The sequence below is a fragment of the Mustela erminea genome, chromosome 2 (genome assembly GCF_009829155.1).
Source record: "Mustela erminea isolate mMusErm1 chromosome 2, mMusErm1.Pri, whole genome shotgun sequence".
NCBI lineage: Eukaryota > Metazoa > Chordata > Mammalia > Carnivora > Mustelidae > Mustela > Mustela erminea.
The window spans coordinates 147529207-147548258 of record NC_045615.1 but is presented as its reverse complement, the minus strand read 5'-3'; the positions used below and the strand labels follow the sequence as shown (position 1 = coordinate 147548258).

The 19052-nt window shown below is 37.2% G+C and overlaps 1 protein-coding gene and 1 long non-coding RNA gene across 22 annotated transcripts in view; one reads left to right on the top strand and one right to left on the bottom strand.

Moving 5' to 3' along the window:
- LOC116585127 overlaps positions 1-15875 on the top strand; it is a 30924-nt gene extending 15049 nt beyond the window's left edge. Inside the window, exons 3-4 of the long non-coding RNA XR_004283477.1 lie at positions 13072-13347; positions 15798-15875. This is a non-coding gene — a long non-coding RNA (uncharacterized LOC116585127). The remainder of the gene's footprint in view (positions 1-13071; positions 13348-15797) is intronic.
- Positions 1-19052, bottom strand: part of ADGRL3 (adhesion G protein-coupled receptor L3) — an 827333-nt gene that overhangs the window by 141153 nt on the left and 667128 nt on the right. For all 21 annotated transcript variants that reach the window (XM_032334435.1, XM_032334436.1, XM_032334415.1 and 18 more), the window contains 2 exons: positions 5122-5305; positions 4033-4155 (listed from right to left, as the gene is read on the bottom strand). In XM_032334435.1, coding sequence (XP_032190326.1) covers positions 4033-4155; positions 5122-5305 — 307 coding nt within the window. The remainder of the gene's footprint in view (positions 1-4032; positions 4156-5121; positions 5306-19052) is intronic.

Here is a 19052-nt window from a genome sequence, read left to right as displayed (position 1 = left end):
GGTGGCTCAGTGGGTTAAAGCTTCTGCCTTCCACTCAGGTCATGATCCCAGGGTCCTGGGATCAAGCCCCACATCGGGCTCTCTGCTCAGCAGGGAGCCTGCTTCCTCCTCTCTCTCTCCTGCTTCTCTGCCTACTTGTGACATCTGTCTGTCAAATAAATAAATAAAATCTTTAAAAAAGTAAAATAAAAAAAATAAAATACATCAAGCCCTATGTCTTACTTCCAGTATGAGTTCATAAAGGCTCTGTCCTGATAGCTGCTGTCCAGATAGGCACTGTCCTGACTATCACAGAAGTCTCAATCCTTATCTCTGAATCTTAGGAGTAAGTGAAAATAAGAACAAGGAAATTTTAATAGATTTCTTTAGAGGAGGGGAGGGGACTGTCCAGCATCTAAACTGTGCTCTCCTATTTGGAAAATTCCCAATTATTGGGGATTTATAGACACAAAATGGATGCACACTGGCTTTCCCAGCCCGTTTTGCAAAGAGGTTGCTCTGGACACCAGACCTCAAAGCCTCCCATCATCTGCACTCGTCTCTGACTTCAGATGAGGAACTGGTGACACGAGGAAGCGGGAGGTGATGCAGCAGCACCTGCTTTCACTTACGCCTCACTCGTGGCAGCCGTGACATCGCCAGCAATGATGCCATGTGATGCTACGGGCTGCTGTCAGCCTCCAAGCTCTTGCTGGTTTTCTGGGCCCAGTTCTCCAGCCTTCTCATTGATCCTATGAGATACCCATATCCTTTCAGTAATTTAGCAACGAGTTTATAAGAGCTACATAAAGGAAAGGGCCATTTTAAAATTTCCAATCCACATGTGTTAACATGTACTCAGGAAAGAGCAGTAATTCACTAAATATTTCTTGTCTGTTACAACACAGCATTTAAGTTTAGTGCTTTTCTCTAGATTTAATATGAAAATACTAAGTTTTGGAAGGTTACACTTCAGAAGAACATCTTTCTCTCCCCTCCCCCTTTGACAGTAACAACGTTTATTTTAACTGGTTGATAGCCAGTTGATAATTCCTACCAATTTCTACCTATAGGACAGTGTCATGTTGATATCCCTACCTTGTTTTATCAATGCATTTGGTCATGTATAATTGTTACAGATTCTGTACTCCAAAATTAATGTTTAAATGTGACCTAACACACACACACACACACACTACTTTAGAAAATAAAATAAATGAGTATAAAACAAAATATGACTAATATAACCATATTTTGATTGCAATAGCTTTATATCTACAAGTTCATACACTTACTTGAGAAATTCTTAGAGAGTTTGTCCATGTGCCAGGCACAAGTGTTACATATAACAGATCACAAGTAAGAAGAGATCCCTGTTCTCATGAGCTTACCACTTAGAAAGAAAGTTGGATAATAAGAAGGCAACTTAAAAATAATAATAATAATATTTCATATGATGTTAAGTGAATAATCACCATGAGGAAGCATTAGTATAAAATGGCTAATGGGAAAAAAGCAATTAGAAAAGAATGATGTACCTTCAGGGAGACAGAGAAAAACTTCCCTTCTTAAAGAGGTAACATTTATGCTGAACAGTAAATGATAGAGAAGCTTCTATGTAAAGAAATGTAAAAATTACATCCCAGGAAGAAAACAAAATGCAGAAATCTGACACAGAAACACTCTTGGTGTATTCAAGATTAGATCAGAGAGAATCCTTGTGCACTGTTGGTAGGAATGTAAACTGGTACACCACTGTGGAAAACACTGTGGAGGTACCCCCAAAAATTAAAGATAAAACTACCATATGATCCAGTAATTCCACTTCTGGGTTTTTATCTGAAGGAAACACACTAATTCAAAAAGATCTCTGTACCCCATGTTCATTGTAGCATTATTCAGAAGAGTTAAGGTATGTAAACAACCTTAGTTGTTTCACTGATAAGTGAATGGATGAAAACAATGGAATATTTCTCAGCCATTAACAAAGAATGACATCTTATTATTTATGATAACATGAATGGACCTTGAGGGCATTATGCTAAGTGAAATATGTCAAACAGGGAAAGATAAGTATTGTATATTCTCACTTATATATGGAATCCTAAAAAAAATAAATAAATAAACTAAATTCATAGATACAGAGAACAGACTGGTGGCTGCCACTGGCAGGGGGTGGTGGATAGGCAAAATGGGTGAAAAAGGTCAATAAGTGCAATCTTCCAGTTATAAATAAATGTCATGGGGATGTAATATATGGCATAGTGACTATAAGTTAATAATACTATATTATGTATTTTGAAAGTTGTTGAGGAGTTCAATCTTAAAAGGTCTCATCACAAGAAAAAAATAAAACTGTATGTGGTGATAAGTGTGAACTAGACTTACTGTGGTGATGATTACAATATATACAAATATCGAATCATTATATTGTATTCCTGAAACTAATTTAAAGTCCCATGTCACTTCAAGCTTAATAAAAAAGAAAAAGGATCAAGACTAGACTGTCTGAGTCACAGAGAGCAGGTTAAAGACAGACAGGAAGTCGGGCAGATGAGGTGGGAAAGAAGTGGACAAGCACTTGGTAGCCTAGTGAAATCCTCTGATTTTGTTCTGCATGCAACCAGAAGCAAACTGGTCAGATTTACGTTTCCAGAAGATCCTTGTCAACAGGATATTCTGTCGGAGGCAGGAAGAGTGGAGAGAGGGAAGCCAGCTGGAAAGCTAATGCAGAAATCTGATTTTGCTTCGTAGAAAATCTTATTATAGCCTCAAAATTCATATAGTCAAATTAGCAATATAATGACTTAGGAGGTCACTTATACGATTTCCAACCTTAAAAGAATTCTGTTCTGTTGACAACAGCCACAATTTGTTTTGTCTTGGTATTATTCAACAAGCTTTTATTTCTTTAAAACTATGCACCCTGCACCATGAAATGCCTCCTCTGAGTTGGTTGCTACAGCCTGAGGTCATCTTCCCATCATCTAACAGGTCAAAGGTCTCATTTAGTTGGCAAAAAGTATGTTTTTAAAAATTTAATACTAGGGACACCTGGGTGGCTCAGTCGGTTAAGTGTTTGCCTTTAGTTCAGGTCGTGATCCTAGGGTCCTGGGATGGAGTCCCACATCGGGCTCCTAAATCAATAGAGAACCTGGTTCTCCCTCTGCCTGCTGCCCCCCTGCTTGTGCTCTCTCTCTCTCTCTCTTTCTGACAAATAAATAAATAAAATCTTTAAAGAAAATTAATACAGTAACAACTTGAGACATATGTTCTCTATGATTTTATTTAATTCTCATTATATTTAGTGAATTTAATCTAGTATCAAACTAACCTATATTGACCAGTACCTTTCCCCCAACTCACCTTCTCACATTTTAAATTTTCTGTATGCTTTTCAAAAGAAACTATAGAAACACTTTCAAAACTAGTGAATAAGGAAAACAATACAACTTTATTTTATTTTTTTTTTAAAGATTTTATTTATTTATCAGAGAGAGAGAGGGGGAGAGAGCGAGCACAGGCAGACAGAATGGCAGGCAGAGGCAGAGGGAGAAGCAGGCTCCCTGCTGAGCAAGGAGCCTGATGTGGGACTCGATCCCAGGACGCTGGGATCATGACCTGAGCCGAAGGCAGCTGCTTAACCAACTGAGCCACCCAGGCGTCCCAACAATACAACTTTAAAATGAGAAATAAAATTTCCATTAAAAATTTTAGAAACTAAATCTGTCAACACAGTAAGAGTGACTCCTTTCAAGAAAAAAAGTCAGATATCTGGATGTTGTTGTTCATTAATTCCTCTCAGATTCAAGTTTCTGACATTGTACTGCAACTGAAAATGCACAGAACAATTTCCAAATCTGAGAATTTTGTAGAGCAAATACATTGCAATGTTTTGGGGGCAAGATAGGAAAGAGGAGAAAGAGAAGAGATAGAATAGTTGAGTGAGAGTAAGAGAGCTTTTGGATAGCAGATCTAAACCCCCAAGCCAAGAAACAAAGCGCTGATGACGAGTTCCATCTCACAATGCTTAACAAATAAACTCTAACCTACCGTTTCGACCATTTTGTTTTAAAGTATTTGCGGAGAGCTGGATAGTGCTTCCGTGACCCATGTTTTCCGGAAATTTTAGGTCTTCTAAGTTTCCTTCCGTGCTCAGCCTTGCAACTTCCAACTCTGTTAATGGCAAAGAGTTATCAGTGCTCATTGAGAAATACACCAAAGCTAAGATGATTTCCCAAATTACTGAAATATCTCTGAAATCAAAATACTGGAATTAATATTCTACTAATTTATAGTAGTCAAAATGAATAGTAGTTCAATGTTCCATTTCAAAAGTATTTCTTTAGTACTTTATTCTTAAAAATAAAACAAAAACTTTTAAATAGGTAAATAAGAACACAAATATATCAATTATAAAGCCTAAAATTTAAAATCAATCTTAAATCCTTATGTTTTGTCAACTTTGTCACTATATCTTCAAAGTATTGTTACTATATCTTCAAAATATTATCTTTCTTTTGTGAATTAAGTAAAAGTCTCTTTATACTCTAGAACTGCACTATTATATCAATAGTGATCGATCTTTAAATCTAATAAGTTTGAAACAACTTTATCAAATCTTCTGAAATAAAACTGTCAGCTACATCCTTATGCACAATAAAAATAGATTTATACTCCTTATGAGCCAATAACACAATTACAAAAAAAAACACTGTTTTATCACCTTCACTGAAATGAGTAATTTTTTATAATACATAATTCAGAGATATTCTTATCATAACTGACGTGACCCACAGGCACTGTTAGGAGGATAAATTTTAAATAGTACAATGCAGACATTGATACACATGGACATAAAAAACTAATTAGCTAACTAAAGGACCTAACTGTGAGTGATCTCAGGCTAATATATTCAATATTGGGATATCCTAAGGAGGATAACACACATGCTGATGAGGAATGACTTTTAAGCCAATGGCAGGCAGGTGATATACTTCTAATTATAGAAAAAAAAAATCACTTAACTCCACTGAAATAAAAGTCACTCATAATACCTACACTACCACAGAAATTTTTTTTTCTTTCTCTCCTCTGCTGTCCGAGGGTCTCTGGTCCTTCTGTATAACAAAGGCCACTTACGAATATTGTCTGTGTTCTCCCTGACAATGTCAGTCTTCAAAAGGTTATCGGCCAGGACAAAAGCACTTTCCTCCACAGTGTCAAGCAACATGGTCGCTGCCCGTAGCTGATCGCTTGTAGTCAGGTCTCTCCATGCATTTGAGGCTTGTGGCTGGAGAAGGTTGTTAACTGTCTCGACCATCGCCTACAAGAGGATGAACAAAATGACAGAGGTCTCTAGTGAACTCACAGAGCTGTCAGAAATCCAGGTGTACATGTTGCTCAGCAAGCAAGGATCAGCGGTGTGCATGAGTTCAGTATTGTCCTAGCCTCCCCTGTGACTTGCTGCAGCAGAAGCATTCATTATTATGTTCTGTTAAAGCCCTAGCTGAGACTGCAAGGCAAGAGAAAAACCAGCTTTTGTTTTGAAGGACAACAAATAGATCCATGCTTGCTTCTTAGAATCAATAGCAAAGGCTTCAATAAGACTATAATCACATAATTAAATTATTTGGCTGTGGAACTGCTGGCAAGTCATTTAAGCCAACACTTTTATCATATCGCCCACAAAAAATCATTTTTTTCCCCTACATATCACCATAAAACTAAATGCTGAATGTAGCAGAGGTTAAAGGGATGACAACAGACAGGACAATACAAGAATTTGTTGCCTAGAAGTTGAGGACTCACTGAACAAGCCAACTTTTTTTTCTTAGCCAGCTGGGAAAATGTCAGAATGGGAAAAATATCAAAGCATACATACTCCCAGGGGCTTGGGATATGTTATGTGTGAAGAAAAACTTTCTTCATGCTGTTTAGTATTAGGGAAGGGAATAAATAGTTGGAACTTCCTACCTGTGGCCCTCAGGTGTTTTCCTTTAAAAAAAATCAGCAGTAGGTACACATAGAGATAAAAAGCCACAGTTCTCATTGCTTCCTCCAAAAGAATCATCTCCCTAGTTACAATTTATATATTTCCTGTGGTTAGGTTTATGCTCTAGGTTACAAAGGAAAACAAAACAAAACAAAACAAAACAAAACAAAAGGTTCTCCCAATAAGGTCTTCTTAAGGTTTTATTCAAACACAGAATTGCAAAATAGAAAAAATATAACACCTGCAGTTTGAAAGTGATCATCCCTGAATCCAATGATTATGAAATATACATCCAATCGAGAAAAAATTTGAATAAACAGCCAACACGGCAATTTCTAGGCAGCGCATGGGTGTTTTAGAACAAGCCTCGTCTTATTGACACATTGGCAGAAGGATTAGGAGAGATTGAAGAAATACCCATTGCACTGCCGTGTTTTCTTCTGGATGGTGTTTTCATAGTAACCGACTCACAACTGTTAAAAATTCAGCTTCATAATGAAACACCTTGGCTGCCAATTAACACCAGCTTCAAAAACCAATTTGCCTTTTGATAAGAGTTGTTTTTTCTTGATATTTTTCCCAGCTACTCCAAGTTCTGGCCAAAAATCAACATCATTGGACTTCCATGTAAACTAGTCTTACTTGCAACTTGAGTACTTTGCATCATTTAAAAACAAACAACAAACAAAAAAACACCAAAAAAAAAATTCTCATGAGTTTAATAACTGGGCGTTTTCACATAGTGTGCTTAGTTCTGCCATGTGTTCTGAGTTTAAAGCATGACCTAGAAGCCAGACAAAAGCATTGCCATTCACAACAAAATGATTTGCTTTCCAGGAAGTTCTCTATAGTGATAATGCCAAGAGGATATGCCAAAAAGGAGGTGCCACATAGGAAACAAATAAACAAAAACAAGTTTAGGTATTTTCAGAAGCCAAAGAACATCGACCTCCAGGGTGCAAAGAAGTATTCTTTCTGTGATTAGATGATGCTGTGAATTCATTAGAAATGCTCTGAAAATCCCACACACAACAGAAATTATGCCTGTTCTTTAAGGAGCAGCCATTGTAAGATTACTGAAGAATCTTACACCGAGAAAGTCTTATCTCAGGGAAAATTTTATTGGGAATAATGCAATATTTCTGCTCTGCCCTTTATTGTTTTCATTTTTATTTTTTAATTTAAGAAATGCAAAAGGAGGAAAAAAGGAAAAAAAAAAAACACAAGAAAAATAAACAACTGGAGTTCCTGGGTGGATCAGTTGGTTAAGCAACTGTCTTGGGCTCAGGTCATGATCCTGAGTTCCGGGATAGAGTTCCACATCAGGCTTCCTGCTGGGCAGGGAGTCTGCTTCTCCCTCTGACCCTCCCCCTTCTCATGCTCCCTCTTTCTCTCATTTTCTCTCTCTCTCTTTCAAATAAATAAAATCTAAAAAAAAAAGAAAGAAAGAAAAAGAAAAAGAAATAATATGGTCAACTCTGAGAATGTTCTAAATAGCCGCCTGTTTACAATAGACTGCATTAGGTAAAATACCATGTTTGAATTGGTAACTAACCGATCAAAGGCACCCCAATTATCTTAGTTTTGCCTACAAAAATGTATGTAGCACAATATTTTCATAGTTATAAATTTTAAGTACATTTATGACGATTCCATCTTCCCAAATAAATCAGGATCTTTAAAGAAGTTTTTTATTAAAGCCCAAAAGATTTCAAAGTTTATTATAGAAATGATAGACATAATATTTGGTCCTAAAACCTTGGATAGGTTAGGCACAAATATAATATTTATTTATTCTTCTTTAAAAAGCACATGTTGTGGGGTGCCTGGATGGCTCAGTCGTTGAGCATCTGCCTTCAGCTCAGGTCATAATCCCAGGGTCCTGGGATCAAGCCCCGCAACAGGCTCCCTGCCCACTGGGGGAGGCTACTTCTCCCTCCCCCTCTGCCTGCTGCTCCCTCTACTTGTGTGCTCTCTCTGTGTCAAATAACTAAATAAAATCTTAAAAAAAAAGAAAAAAAACCCATGTGGTATGATTGCTTAAGTATTAACATAATGAAATTTCAACACATGGAATTCTGTAGTGTGAAAACCAGAATATGGAATTGGAAATCCCATCTGCTGAGCTTGTACCTGGACTGTGCCACTTAACTAGCTGTATGATGTTGTGCAAGTTACTTAACTTATCTGCAGTTGATCTACAAATCAGAGAGGATAGGGCAACCATTTTGTACTACATGGCAATACAGATGTATTTATGTGGGCTGGCTCATAACACATGTTCAAGGTGTAACCTTACATGGACTTCCATTGGATATCTAAGTCCAGCTTAGGAGGAAGAAAGATCTTCACTGACGGAAGCATAGCTTATACCTGATATTTACAAAATATCTGCTCTGAAGTGAGATCCCAAAGGATTAACTTCTAATGTAACCTTCATGAATCAACCTGTTTCACAACTTAACTACTAAAGACTCTATCACCTGAAGCTTTGAGGAAAAGGACAGGACGGGAACACGTGAATTAAATAATTCATAATGTGTATTTTAGAAGTTTGAACAGCATGGTTAAGTCAGTCTAATTGCTTTATCATTAATGCAGTTTGTTTAAACTTTCCAGTGTTTGTTGACATGTCCCTGTTACCAGTTTAATGAAGGCCAATTACTCACACCCTTCAATGACAAAAGACTGTATTTTGTTTTCCTTGTACATTTTTGAATTTGTAAGTTTACCCACAAATGATGACACTGTATCATCATATGTATGATATGTGTGGTTTTGTTTTTGTTTTGTCAAACTAGTTATTTGCATAACTTTAAAAACAGGTTGATTTCATTTTATTTGGTTACAAGGACATTAGCTTAACTATGCTTAGAACCAAAGCAGAACAGGGAATGTACAATGAATTTGATTAAAGTGAGGTATGGAGACATCACTTAGTGTCCAACAGCTCTCACTGACTTCTCTTTTTCTGCTATAAATAATTTTCTGATCTAAAATTTACATGATAAAGTTGAAAGAAAATACACTTGACCCAGCATTTATCATAAAGATAGGACTTGATCCACGAGAACAAAAAAAAAAAGAAAAGAAAAGAAAAAAAAATCATCTAATGGTTTTGATGTGTACAGACTGAACTAATCTAAAATTTTGAAAATAAATTTTATCAACAATGTCCTTGTCAGAAACTAAATGTTAACTCATTTTATTTTCTTTTCCAAATCACTAGAAACTAAATAGGAGATGGCACTGGAAATCTGCATTCTAGTTGGCACTAAATTTCAGTGTGTCTTTGGACATACAATCAACAAAGTGGGAGCTACATGAGAAAATAAAGTTCATTATGTTTCAAATAGAGAGAGTTAGGGGTTTTCTGCTATTACATATCACTCTTCTCATTATATAGTTTATGGCTAGACTGTAAAGTGACTTTTGACTATTTCTAAAAATCAAATATAAGTTAGAAAGTGTAAAATTCACTTAGATTCCTACCATGATCATGAGCATACCATATCCTTCTGGACATATATTTGCAGGATACAACATTACTGGATCTTCTTATCATAAAACTCAGATCTTGGGCAAATTCATTTGACTAGTTTTACTTGTAGCATTTAATTATAGTATGTTTGTTAAAGGGTGTTACAAAGTGTATTCTCATACTATTTCAAAAGGGAGGACTTACTTATTTGCTATGACTACTGTGAAAATTTGGGGGATGGGGGGACCAGCTATATATCTCCTAGGAACAACTTTTGTCATTACTCCAAGAGGATGTGCTTGTGAAATATCCAGAATCAGCAGTGAGAGTCCTATCAATGGCACTTCTGACCCAGGTGAGCAGTAAATCTTAAACTAAGTAAGCCAAGTCATCTGGAGAACTTAGTTATCCCTCTTTCCTCACTAGAAAACCTCCAAACTAAAGACTCAAATAGAATGAATGCTTGTGAAAAGATATGTAATGTTAAGGAGTGCAGGGGTGGCTCAGTTGGTTAAGTGTGTCTTGGGCTCAGGTCATGGTATCAAGGTTTTGGGATCGAGTCCCGTTTGACAATGGGCTCCTTGCTCAGCAGGGAGCCTGCTTCTCCCATTCCCTCTGTCTGTTCCCCCTGCTTGTGCTCTCTGTCAAATAAATTAATTAATTAAAAAAAAAAAAAAGATATGTAACTTTACCGCCATTGCATTTTTCTGAAAATAGACTAATCATAAGCTCATCCAGCTTTTAGCTCAGGTACAAAGAAGTCTTCAATTATCAGTAAAGCTAAGGAGAATTACCCCACCCTTAAATCTGTTAACTGTTCTGTTTTCTTTGTATCATGAGTCATTATCTAATGTATCTGAATTATGTATTTATCTACATGGCTATTTCAGAACTCTCACTCAAAAAAAGGTATGCTTCATGAGGGCGGCAACTCTGTGTCATTTATAAGTGCCCCAAACTCTGCCCAACACATCCTAAGTGTTCAATGAACGACTGCTTTCTAATGAAGATTCATACTTCAGTGAGTCTTCTCCATTTTCATACCAGTAGGAAAAAAAAATTTTTTTCTGAAATTCTTGGTTTTATGAGAGCAAAGAATATGTAAGTACAAATGGGAAAACAAAACAAAACAAAAAACAAAAACAAAAAAACTCCAAAAAACAAACAAACAAAAACCTAGTAACTGGTCAATATTATCTGAATCTTTATCATTTAGAGATTCAGTGCCATAATGGGTTCCCATTTTAGTACTTAGTCACCTTGAATAGAACTATCCATACTCATGGTCTGGCTTTCTAACGAGATTATGATGTTCTGAGGGGGAAGACCATGTTCACTGCTATTTTAGGGTAAATTTTAGTGCCTTTGAGACATTTCAGACACTCAAAAAAATGCTCAGTAAGCAAAGATAACCTACTTTTACTAACAAATCATTAATGATCTTATATGTAATAAGAAAATGAAAACACCTTTGAGTTTTACAGCTTTTTGCCCTGTCTCCCAAGAGGGCCTCTAAGAGAATGAAGTGCTCAGATATCACAGGGTTTAAAGGGAAGACAGGCTGAATGAGAGGGAATTAAGAAGACAGAGTTCAAAAGGAGAAAAGCAGAACCACAGGCTATTGTAGTAAATGCAAACCACAAGGCATAACAACAATATATTCTACAAAAAGCTTTCCAAAATGTTTTTAAGTACCAAAGCTCACTTTCAATGTAATTCAATGAGGTCTTATTAAGTATGTATGATATGCAAAAAACTAGGGAAGTCACTGTTGGAGGAGGTTAGGAAAGAGAGGAAAACATAGAGTCAGCTTTCAATTTGTCTACAGGCCAAGGCAGAAGGTAAGCACAAAATAGAGCTAAGGACTCACAGCATATGGGACAAAAAGTAATGAGGAAGGAAGATCAAGAAAAGATCCCAGAAGGTACGTGATTTTGAGTTAGACACTAAAAGATGAATAACTTGGCTCGATTATGATGAGGAGACTTGAGACTAAAGGGCATAGTAAGCAAGTTAATGACTAAAACAAAACAAAGCCGGTACTAAGGCAAAGAATGTTCTGGGTTTGGGATGAGGAGAGTGTGTGGTGCATGGAAAAAGAATATTAAAAGATGGGATAGTGGGAGAAATGGTAAGGAGCAGTTAGATCTTCAGGATGATAAAAGTTTGGGCTTTACTGCATAGAAAATATTCAGCCAGTAAATATTTTTAAACAAAGGAGTTATATATTTAGATATGTTTAGAGTAGGAGTGTGAAGATGCCCCCCCAAACAAAACAGAATGGAAAGTGAATCCTATATTAAGCTCATTCAGTATTTTTTAAAAGTTCTTTTGTGTTACAATAAAGCAGGTATTTATAAATAAGCAAATTATCATTAGGCAGCCCATTAGAAAGTTAAGAGCAATTATTTCCTCTTAGTGGATGAATTCATGGTAATAAATTGCTAACATTCTTTTGGAAAACTCTCCAGTGATATAAAATTTTATTTTACTCTTTACTTCTACATCATTTTTTTTTTGATGTGTTCTCCTGAATGCAATATTTCTTCATCAATACATGCTGTAATCATTATGCTGAACATGGCTATTCAATTCTTACATATTATATATGCAATTATGTTTAAATATTTTTTCTTCGTGTGTAAAGATATGCAAAGAGAAGTAAGTCTTCTGTTCTCTGCTCCCATTCCCTGCTTTCTTTTTTTTTTTTTTAATTTTTTTTTAATTTATTTATCAGAGAGAGAGAGGGGGAGAGAGCGAGCACAGGCAGACAGAATGGCAGGTAGAGGCAGAGGGAGAAGCAGGCTCCCTGCTGAGCAAGGAGCCCGATGTGGGACTCGATCCCAGGACGCTGGGATCATGACCTGAGCCGAAGGCAGTGGCTTAACCAACTGAGCCACCCAGGCGTCCCCATTCCCTGCTTTCTGATTATATATATGTTTGTGCATGTGTGTGTGTGTGTAATATTATATAACACATAATTACATATATAGTATAGTTGCTATTAATTTATAATTTGAAAAAATAAAGCTTTAATTCTTCATTTTTGACTTCTTGATATGAAGATTATCGTTGAGAATAAAAGAAAATGGAGTGAAAGTTTAAAATCATTACCGAATAGGGCACGTTGTACTCTAATCTACGCTTATATATTGATTCAAATGAAAATTTTAAAGGTCAAATGTTAGAGGAATCTTCAAAACAGTTTTGAACTTGCAGGTTTTTTATTAGAAGTCAAGTTGAGTGACTGATATTTACACATCTGATCAATAACCTAAGGTTCTTTCTATAATCACTGTCATTTAATATTACTAAACATATAAAAACTACTAATCTCTGAACTCCCTTTTCTATTACAGTGAAGTGTTGGCATTTTCAAATCTTAATTAAAATTAGATTATATAACACAACTGACCTTAATATAGTGATAAGAGCCTTTAACAGTAGAACAAGATGAACCTTAAATTTCACAGAAAAGATTCTGCCTCTTTAAGAGATCCCTTGTTGCTTAAAAATGTACTGCTTTTAGCAAACTGTGATTTATTGTACTATTTTAAAAATCTCATTTAGGATTAAATGATTGAATGCTGTCAAATAAATCTATATTGTGTTACAGGAATTAAATAGAGCTATAAACTTGACTCAAACTTCTGGCTAACTCAATATTTATTCAACAAATATTAACGAAGTACTTTCAACTGGGATGCTGCGAGAAAGACAGATGTTCCCCGTCCTTAAGAGTAATGACAATATAGCGACGCCAGACTATGAAGCAAGTAGAAACATGGCAAGCGTTCTAATAGTGGAAACACAGGGTTCAAGCACTGTATCGAAGAGGCTCCATGAAGTAGAATTCCAAGCTTAAATTCAACATTGGCCAAAGAGGCAAAAGGTAAGGCATGTGCATACAGATGTGGACGGGAAACAGAACAAACACCTCCCAGGAACTGAAAAGGATTCCTACGGCAGAGCAGAGTACAATGGGTTTAGTGGCAAGATAGTGAGTGAAGACTAGTTTCCAAAGAAGTTTGCAAACCATGTTTGATATGTACGATTCTTCTTAAAAACCATAAGAAGTCACTGAAACACTTAAAGAAGAGGAGTGATATACATTGCAATGGTTAATATGCATGGAATACTGGAGCCCAATAACTGGGTGGTGCAGTCAGTTAAGCACCCAACTCTTGGTTCGGGCTCAGGTCATGACCTCAGGGTTGTGAGATCGAGCCCCACAGCAGGCTCTGCACTGAGATGGAGTCTGCTTAAGATTCTCTCTTCCTTACCCTCTGCCCCTCCTGCTCGTGCTCTCTCTCTCAAATAAATAAATAAATAAACATTTAAAAATATATGTATTGAGTATGTTCTCAGCTCTCATCTGAATGCTTTATTCGTCAACTCCTTTAATTTTGACAATAACTAAATGAGGTGGAAATGAATATCCTCATCTTGCAGGGGGAAATCTAAGGAAAAGTGAAGTAACTTGCTAAAGGTTACTTAACTAACTTAGGGCAGAACCAGGGTTCAAATCTGTACAGACTCTGGGGATGAAGAAAAGTTGGGATTCCACGGGCAATTTTAAAAATTTGTTGATTAATTAAAGTCAGTTGGTAAGGACAATAAATGCAGTACACAGAACTTGAGTGCTGGCAACAAGGTGGCACTCATTTAAAGTGGAAATAAAGAGAAGCAAATTTTTGTTCATTAAAAGATAGAGGGTGCCTATTTTGAGTGCAAGGTACTTGAATGGAATCAATTTAAAAGGTCTACAGAAGGCTGGTAAGGAAGGAAAAACCTTCCCTCTACTCTACCCGCTTAGGGTATATACTGATTTAATGCCAGAACCTGAGAATTAAACCATAAGATAGACAGAAAAAAAGCATTACACTTTTAATTAATATTTTTATGTGCATATAGGAACATATAGAGGAAAAACGAAGGCTTGAAGCAGTTTTAGGACTGCAAGCTTATATAATTTTTTTTAAAGATTTCATTTATTTATTTGACAGAGAGAGAGACCACAAGTAGGCAGAGAGGCAGGCAGAGAGAGAGGAGGAAGCAGGCTCCCTGCTGAACAGAGAGCCTGATGCAGGGATCAATCCCAGGACCCTGGGATCTTGACCCGAGCTGAAGGCAGAGGCTTTAACCCACGGAGCCCCCCTTGAAATAACCTTTTTAACAAAATGATTGCCCAAGGCCATAACTAACAGAATCATCAAAGGAGAATTTTAATTGGTAGTTAGGGTTCAAAAGTAACCCTATACGGTTTTAAATCTATGGTAGGTTATTATATGAAAACTGGATGAAGATATCAATATGTACCATCACATGAGAAAAAGAAGTATTTTTGGTTGCCTCTAAAAATGTTAGCTGCCCAATAACACTCCCTGACTTAGACACAGAATCACTGGACACTGCCCACCTATGTATCTTCTGGAACATTCTTAAAAGAGATGAATCTTTTAGTTACTTGTCCTTCTCCTTCTTCAGTGTAGAGATTAGCATGAAGAGATGACTGGAGGCTAAGCCACTGTCTCATGTTGAGGATGGAAGTCCTCATGTTAAAGATAATAGAATAGAAAAAAAGAGGAAGCCTTGGTTTCTGAAGTGGAATTTTCATGCTAATCCTGGACTAACTACATTGTCTGCATTTCTTTTTCATGCATGTGAATAAAGCCCTGGTTTTCTTAAGCTACCTAGTTAAGTTTTTGTTACTACTAGCTGTATAAAATTCGTACATTAGATAAAGGAAAATATGAAAATTATAACTCTGTTGGGAGCAGTACTAAAAAAATCATTTGTTTGGTTCCAAGTCATCAGGCAACTGCTTTGCTGCAAATTACACCTTAAAACTTTCATTTCTTTTCTGACCTGCACCAGAAAAGGTAATGATAACTTCAGAAAGTAGGATTTTAAATCCACAATGCTATTTTTAATATCTTTTTCCTTCTGGTTTGCTTATGTGATCATAAAGATACTAAAGAAACAACAAAGTAAATTGATGTGTATTCTTTCTGTGTTTGCACAGATATAATATCCATTTATATTCCATGTACACGAAAACCTTTCTGCAGGTAAACCCTTCAGAAAGCAAGGATGCATTAGAAATAATTTTAAATTAACAATTTTAAAGTTAGGTAATGACCCAGGCTCTGATTAAAAAATAACAAGCGAGAATGCAGCTTGGTGAAGGGAAGTGAAAGAATATTTTTGCTTTAGATGAAAATATTTTATTTAAAAACAGAAGTTTTTTTTTTTTTTTTAACCCTCATAAGAATTACTTCCTGAAGCATTCATAAACCATGTATATACAAAGAACGGCTGGAACATTTTGTTTATTTATAGGAAACGTGCAAAATGGAAGAGTCGGAAATGACTCTGGAAAGCAGCCCTCACCGCTTGACCTGACACAGTCACCACAGGAATTCTGAGAGATTCCCAGAATGATGTTCTTTGCACGTCAGAGTAGGATCTCCATCATCAACATCTGCCATCGTCCTGTAGAGGTTTTTTAATTATTAGGGTTCTAATAGAGAACTGACCTGTCCAAGTTAAATAATGACCTGTATAAGTCACCCTGCATACATGATATATGGTTTTATTGTCTTTTGATTCAATGATGGCTTTATAACAGCATTTCAGGACTACAACTTACCGGACAGAATTCTTAGGACTTCTTTATGTAAAGAAAACTACTCTGGTTTGGTAGATGGAAGTCACTTTCTTTGATCTCAATATCTTTTAGCAATAGGTTCGGGGCACCCGAAACACGCAGGGTGCAGATTTATATTTTCTCTCTTACTGACACAAATCAAGTGCAGATTTATCAAGCTGTGAAATATATTAAGTTCACAGGGTTTTAACAAAGGGTTACCAAACCTCAAGAACCTGCTGTGATTCAAACTACTTTCAGATGTCCTTTTAATTATATTAAATGAAAGTTTGGGTTGGCTTTGATGCTTATGGGCAAACATCGAAATCTCTTGAAAGTACTCCCTGTTGCTGTAGTTAATATACTACATTGTATGCACACCGCTACCCAATTTATTCTAGCCACTTTAACAAGGATATCCAGCCTGACAGGCCACACAGAATAGTATCACAAGTCAGGCAAAGCACAAATCATTAGAGGACTCCGAAAGTTGTTTGACAAGCACCACGGAGCTCTTTGTCACACAGCCAATTAAGTGACCAAACAAGGAACTTGAAAATACTCATTAATTTCTTCCTAGCAGTATAAATGGAGGTTAGACTCCTTCTTGTCGTAGGCACCAAAGGCAGACAAGTAAAACGGGCATAATTCAATTTGCGCTTTGTCAAAGGTGCAAGGAGGAACTTGGGTTCAAGAAAGTCTGCATGAAAGGCCCCAAAATGAAAGGAAGAGGTAAAATGATTTGACAGTGCGTACCCTAATATAGCTATGTGGGCTCTGGGATTTTTTTTTTTAAATTAAATTTAAAATTAAATTAAAATTTTTAAAATTACGCAAAAGTTGACATTCCTTCTCATCATTGAAAAGCTGCTTCAGCATCTCTGAGCAGAGCCAATTGCCCTCTGAACGCACGACTTCCTCGTCTGTGAAACAGGACCCTCGGCGGACCCTCGAAGGCCAGGCTCGGCAGGTCTACCGTGCTCCTGTAGGCTGCTCTTTGGCTTTTTCTTGCTTTCTCTTCTCCCTGACCCCTTCGAGTGGGATCGTGTCCTGGGGCTCAGGCCTAGATTCTTTTCTCTCCTTTCCCTACGTGCATTCCCCTGTCATCAAGCACATAGGCTGCCAATGCTACTGGGAGTCCACGGTTGCCAAACGACTCTTTCTAGCCTGACCTCTGAGCTGAACTTCATGCTTGTACATCTGACCGCACACGTAACATCTGCATTGCCCGAGGATAGGGATCTCAAAGCGGACATGGCCCAGAGTTGAAGCTCTTGGTGTGCGTGTCCCAACTTGGTCAGAGACAGACCACCCCAATTGTGACTTCATCCTTCTGGTTGCTCCTGTGATACACTTTCTGTCATGTTTGACTCCCCTTCCTCTGAACATACAACCTCTAGCAAGTCCTGTTTGTTACATTTACCAGAAAAAATAAATAAATAAATAAATAAATTCCCGAACCTGAGTAATTATGCCAGCATCTCACACTCCTATTCTGTTTGTCCATTATTGTCCTTGGTCACCCTGAGTTTCAGCCCTTAGTTTTCCTGCAATAACCTATGCTTCACTTTTTTAAAACAGATTAGTTCATGTCATCACTCTGCTCAGAAACCTAGAGTGGCTTACGGTGTCTCTGGGAATAAACGCCAGACTCCTTGCAATGCTCTATCAGATCTGGGCCCCTGCCATCCCGCAGATGCATGCCCTGTGACCCTCTTCTCTTTTACAGCACACCCGCTGCACTGGGCTTCTGGAACACCACCATGGGCTTATTTCGACCTCAGGAACTGTCTTTCTACTAGTGTTTTTTTCCTGCCTAGGGGCATACTTCACTCCTTCTTTCTTCAGGGTTTTGCTCAAATATCACCTCAGTGATGCATTTCTTGCTTTCTTTTTCTCAGTATTTATCATAATCTCATAGGCCATATTTTTTGGATACTTACGGTATTATTTATATTCTGTCCCTAGAGCATTTACCCTAGGAGGGAGGGAAGGGTTTGCCTATTATATACATTGTTGTATTTCCAGTGTCAATAAGGCTATTGGGCCCCTGTGCTCAACTATTAATTCCTCAATGTTCCTGTTGTTAACTACTACGTGGTGTTTTTTCATAGTTGAAGAGAGAGACTGTTTTTTCAGGCTGAAGCCTAGGATAGAGATCTCTAGTGGATAATGAAGGTAAAACAAACAAACTAAATTAGTAAATAAGCAGTGCAGAAATCACAGTTCCAAACTGAAATAAACAGATGGCTTGTTTCAACTACTTTAAAAGCTTTTTAAAACAATTTTTAAAAAATATTTTTAAAATTTACTGGAGAACGAGAGAGGGGAGGGGCAGAGGGAGAAGCAGACTCCCCGCTGAGCCCGGAGCCAGACCCAGGGCTTCCTCCCAGGACCCTGAGATTTCGACCTGAGCTGAAAGCAGACGCTGAACCGGCTGAGCCACCCAGGTGCCTCCAGATACTGAGTAAGCTTGAAAGAACACAGACCATGGGCCTCGGAAGAAGAAGGAGAAGAAGAAGGCAGAGGAGGAGAAGGGGAAAAAGGAAGGAAGAAGGAGACCAGGGATGTGTGTGTGTGTGTGTGTGTGTGTGTGTGTGTGTGTGTTCGTTCATTTGCATCTATTTACCACTTTTTTCTGCTCAGTTCTCAACCTGATGGTGTGGATAATAGCCGATTCCAAAGAATGACTCAAAAGATTCATAGGGGTAACTCTATGTACTTACAGCTTTCATTAAGAAAGGCTGACTACAGACTCTCCAGGGAGCATATGCTGCCTCTGAGATCTGGAGAACAAAAGGAATGGCTGATAAAAATTTAACAACATATATTTCTTTAATAGGAAAACGTCCTGCTTTTAAAGCCATGAAGAATGAATGCCAGTAATTCTTAATATTTCCTGATAACGAGGAGAACTACTTAAAAAAGGAGGGGAAAAAAAGGTAAAT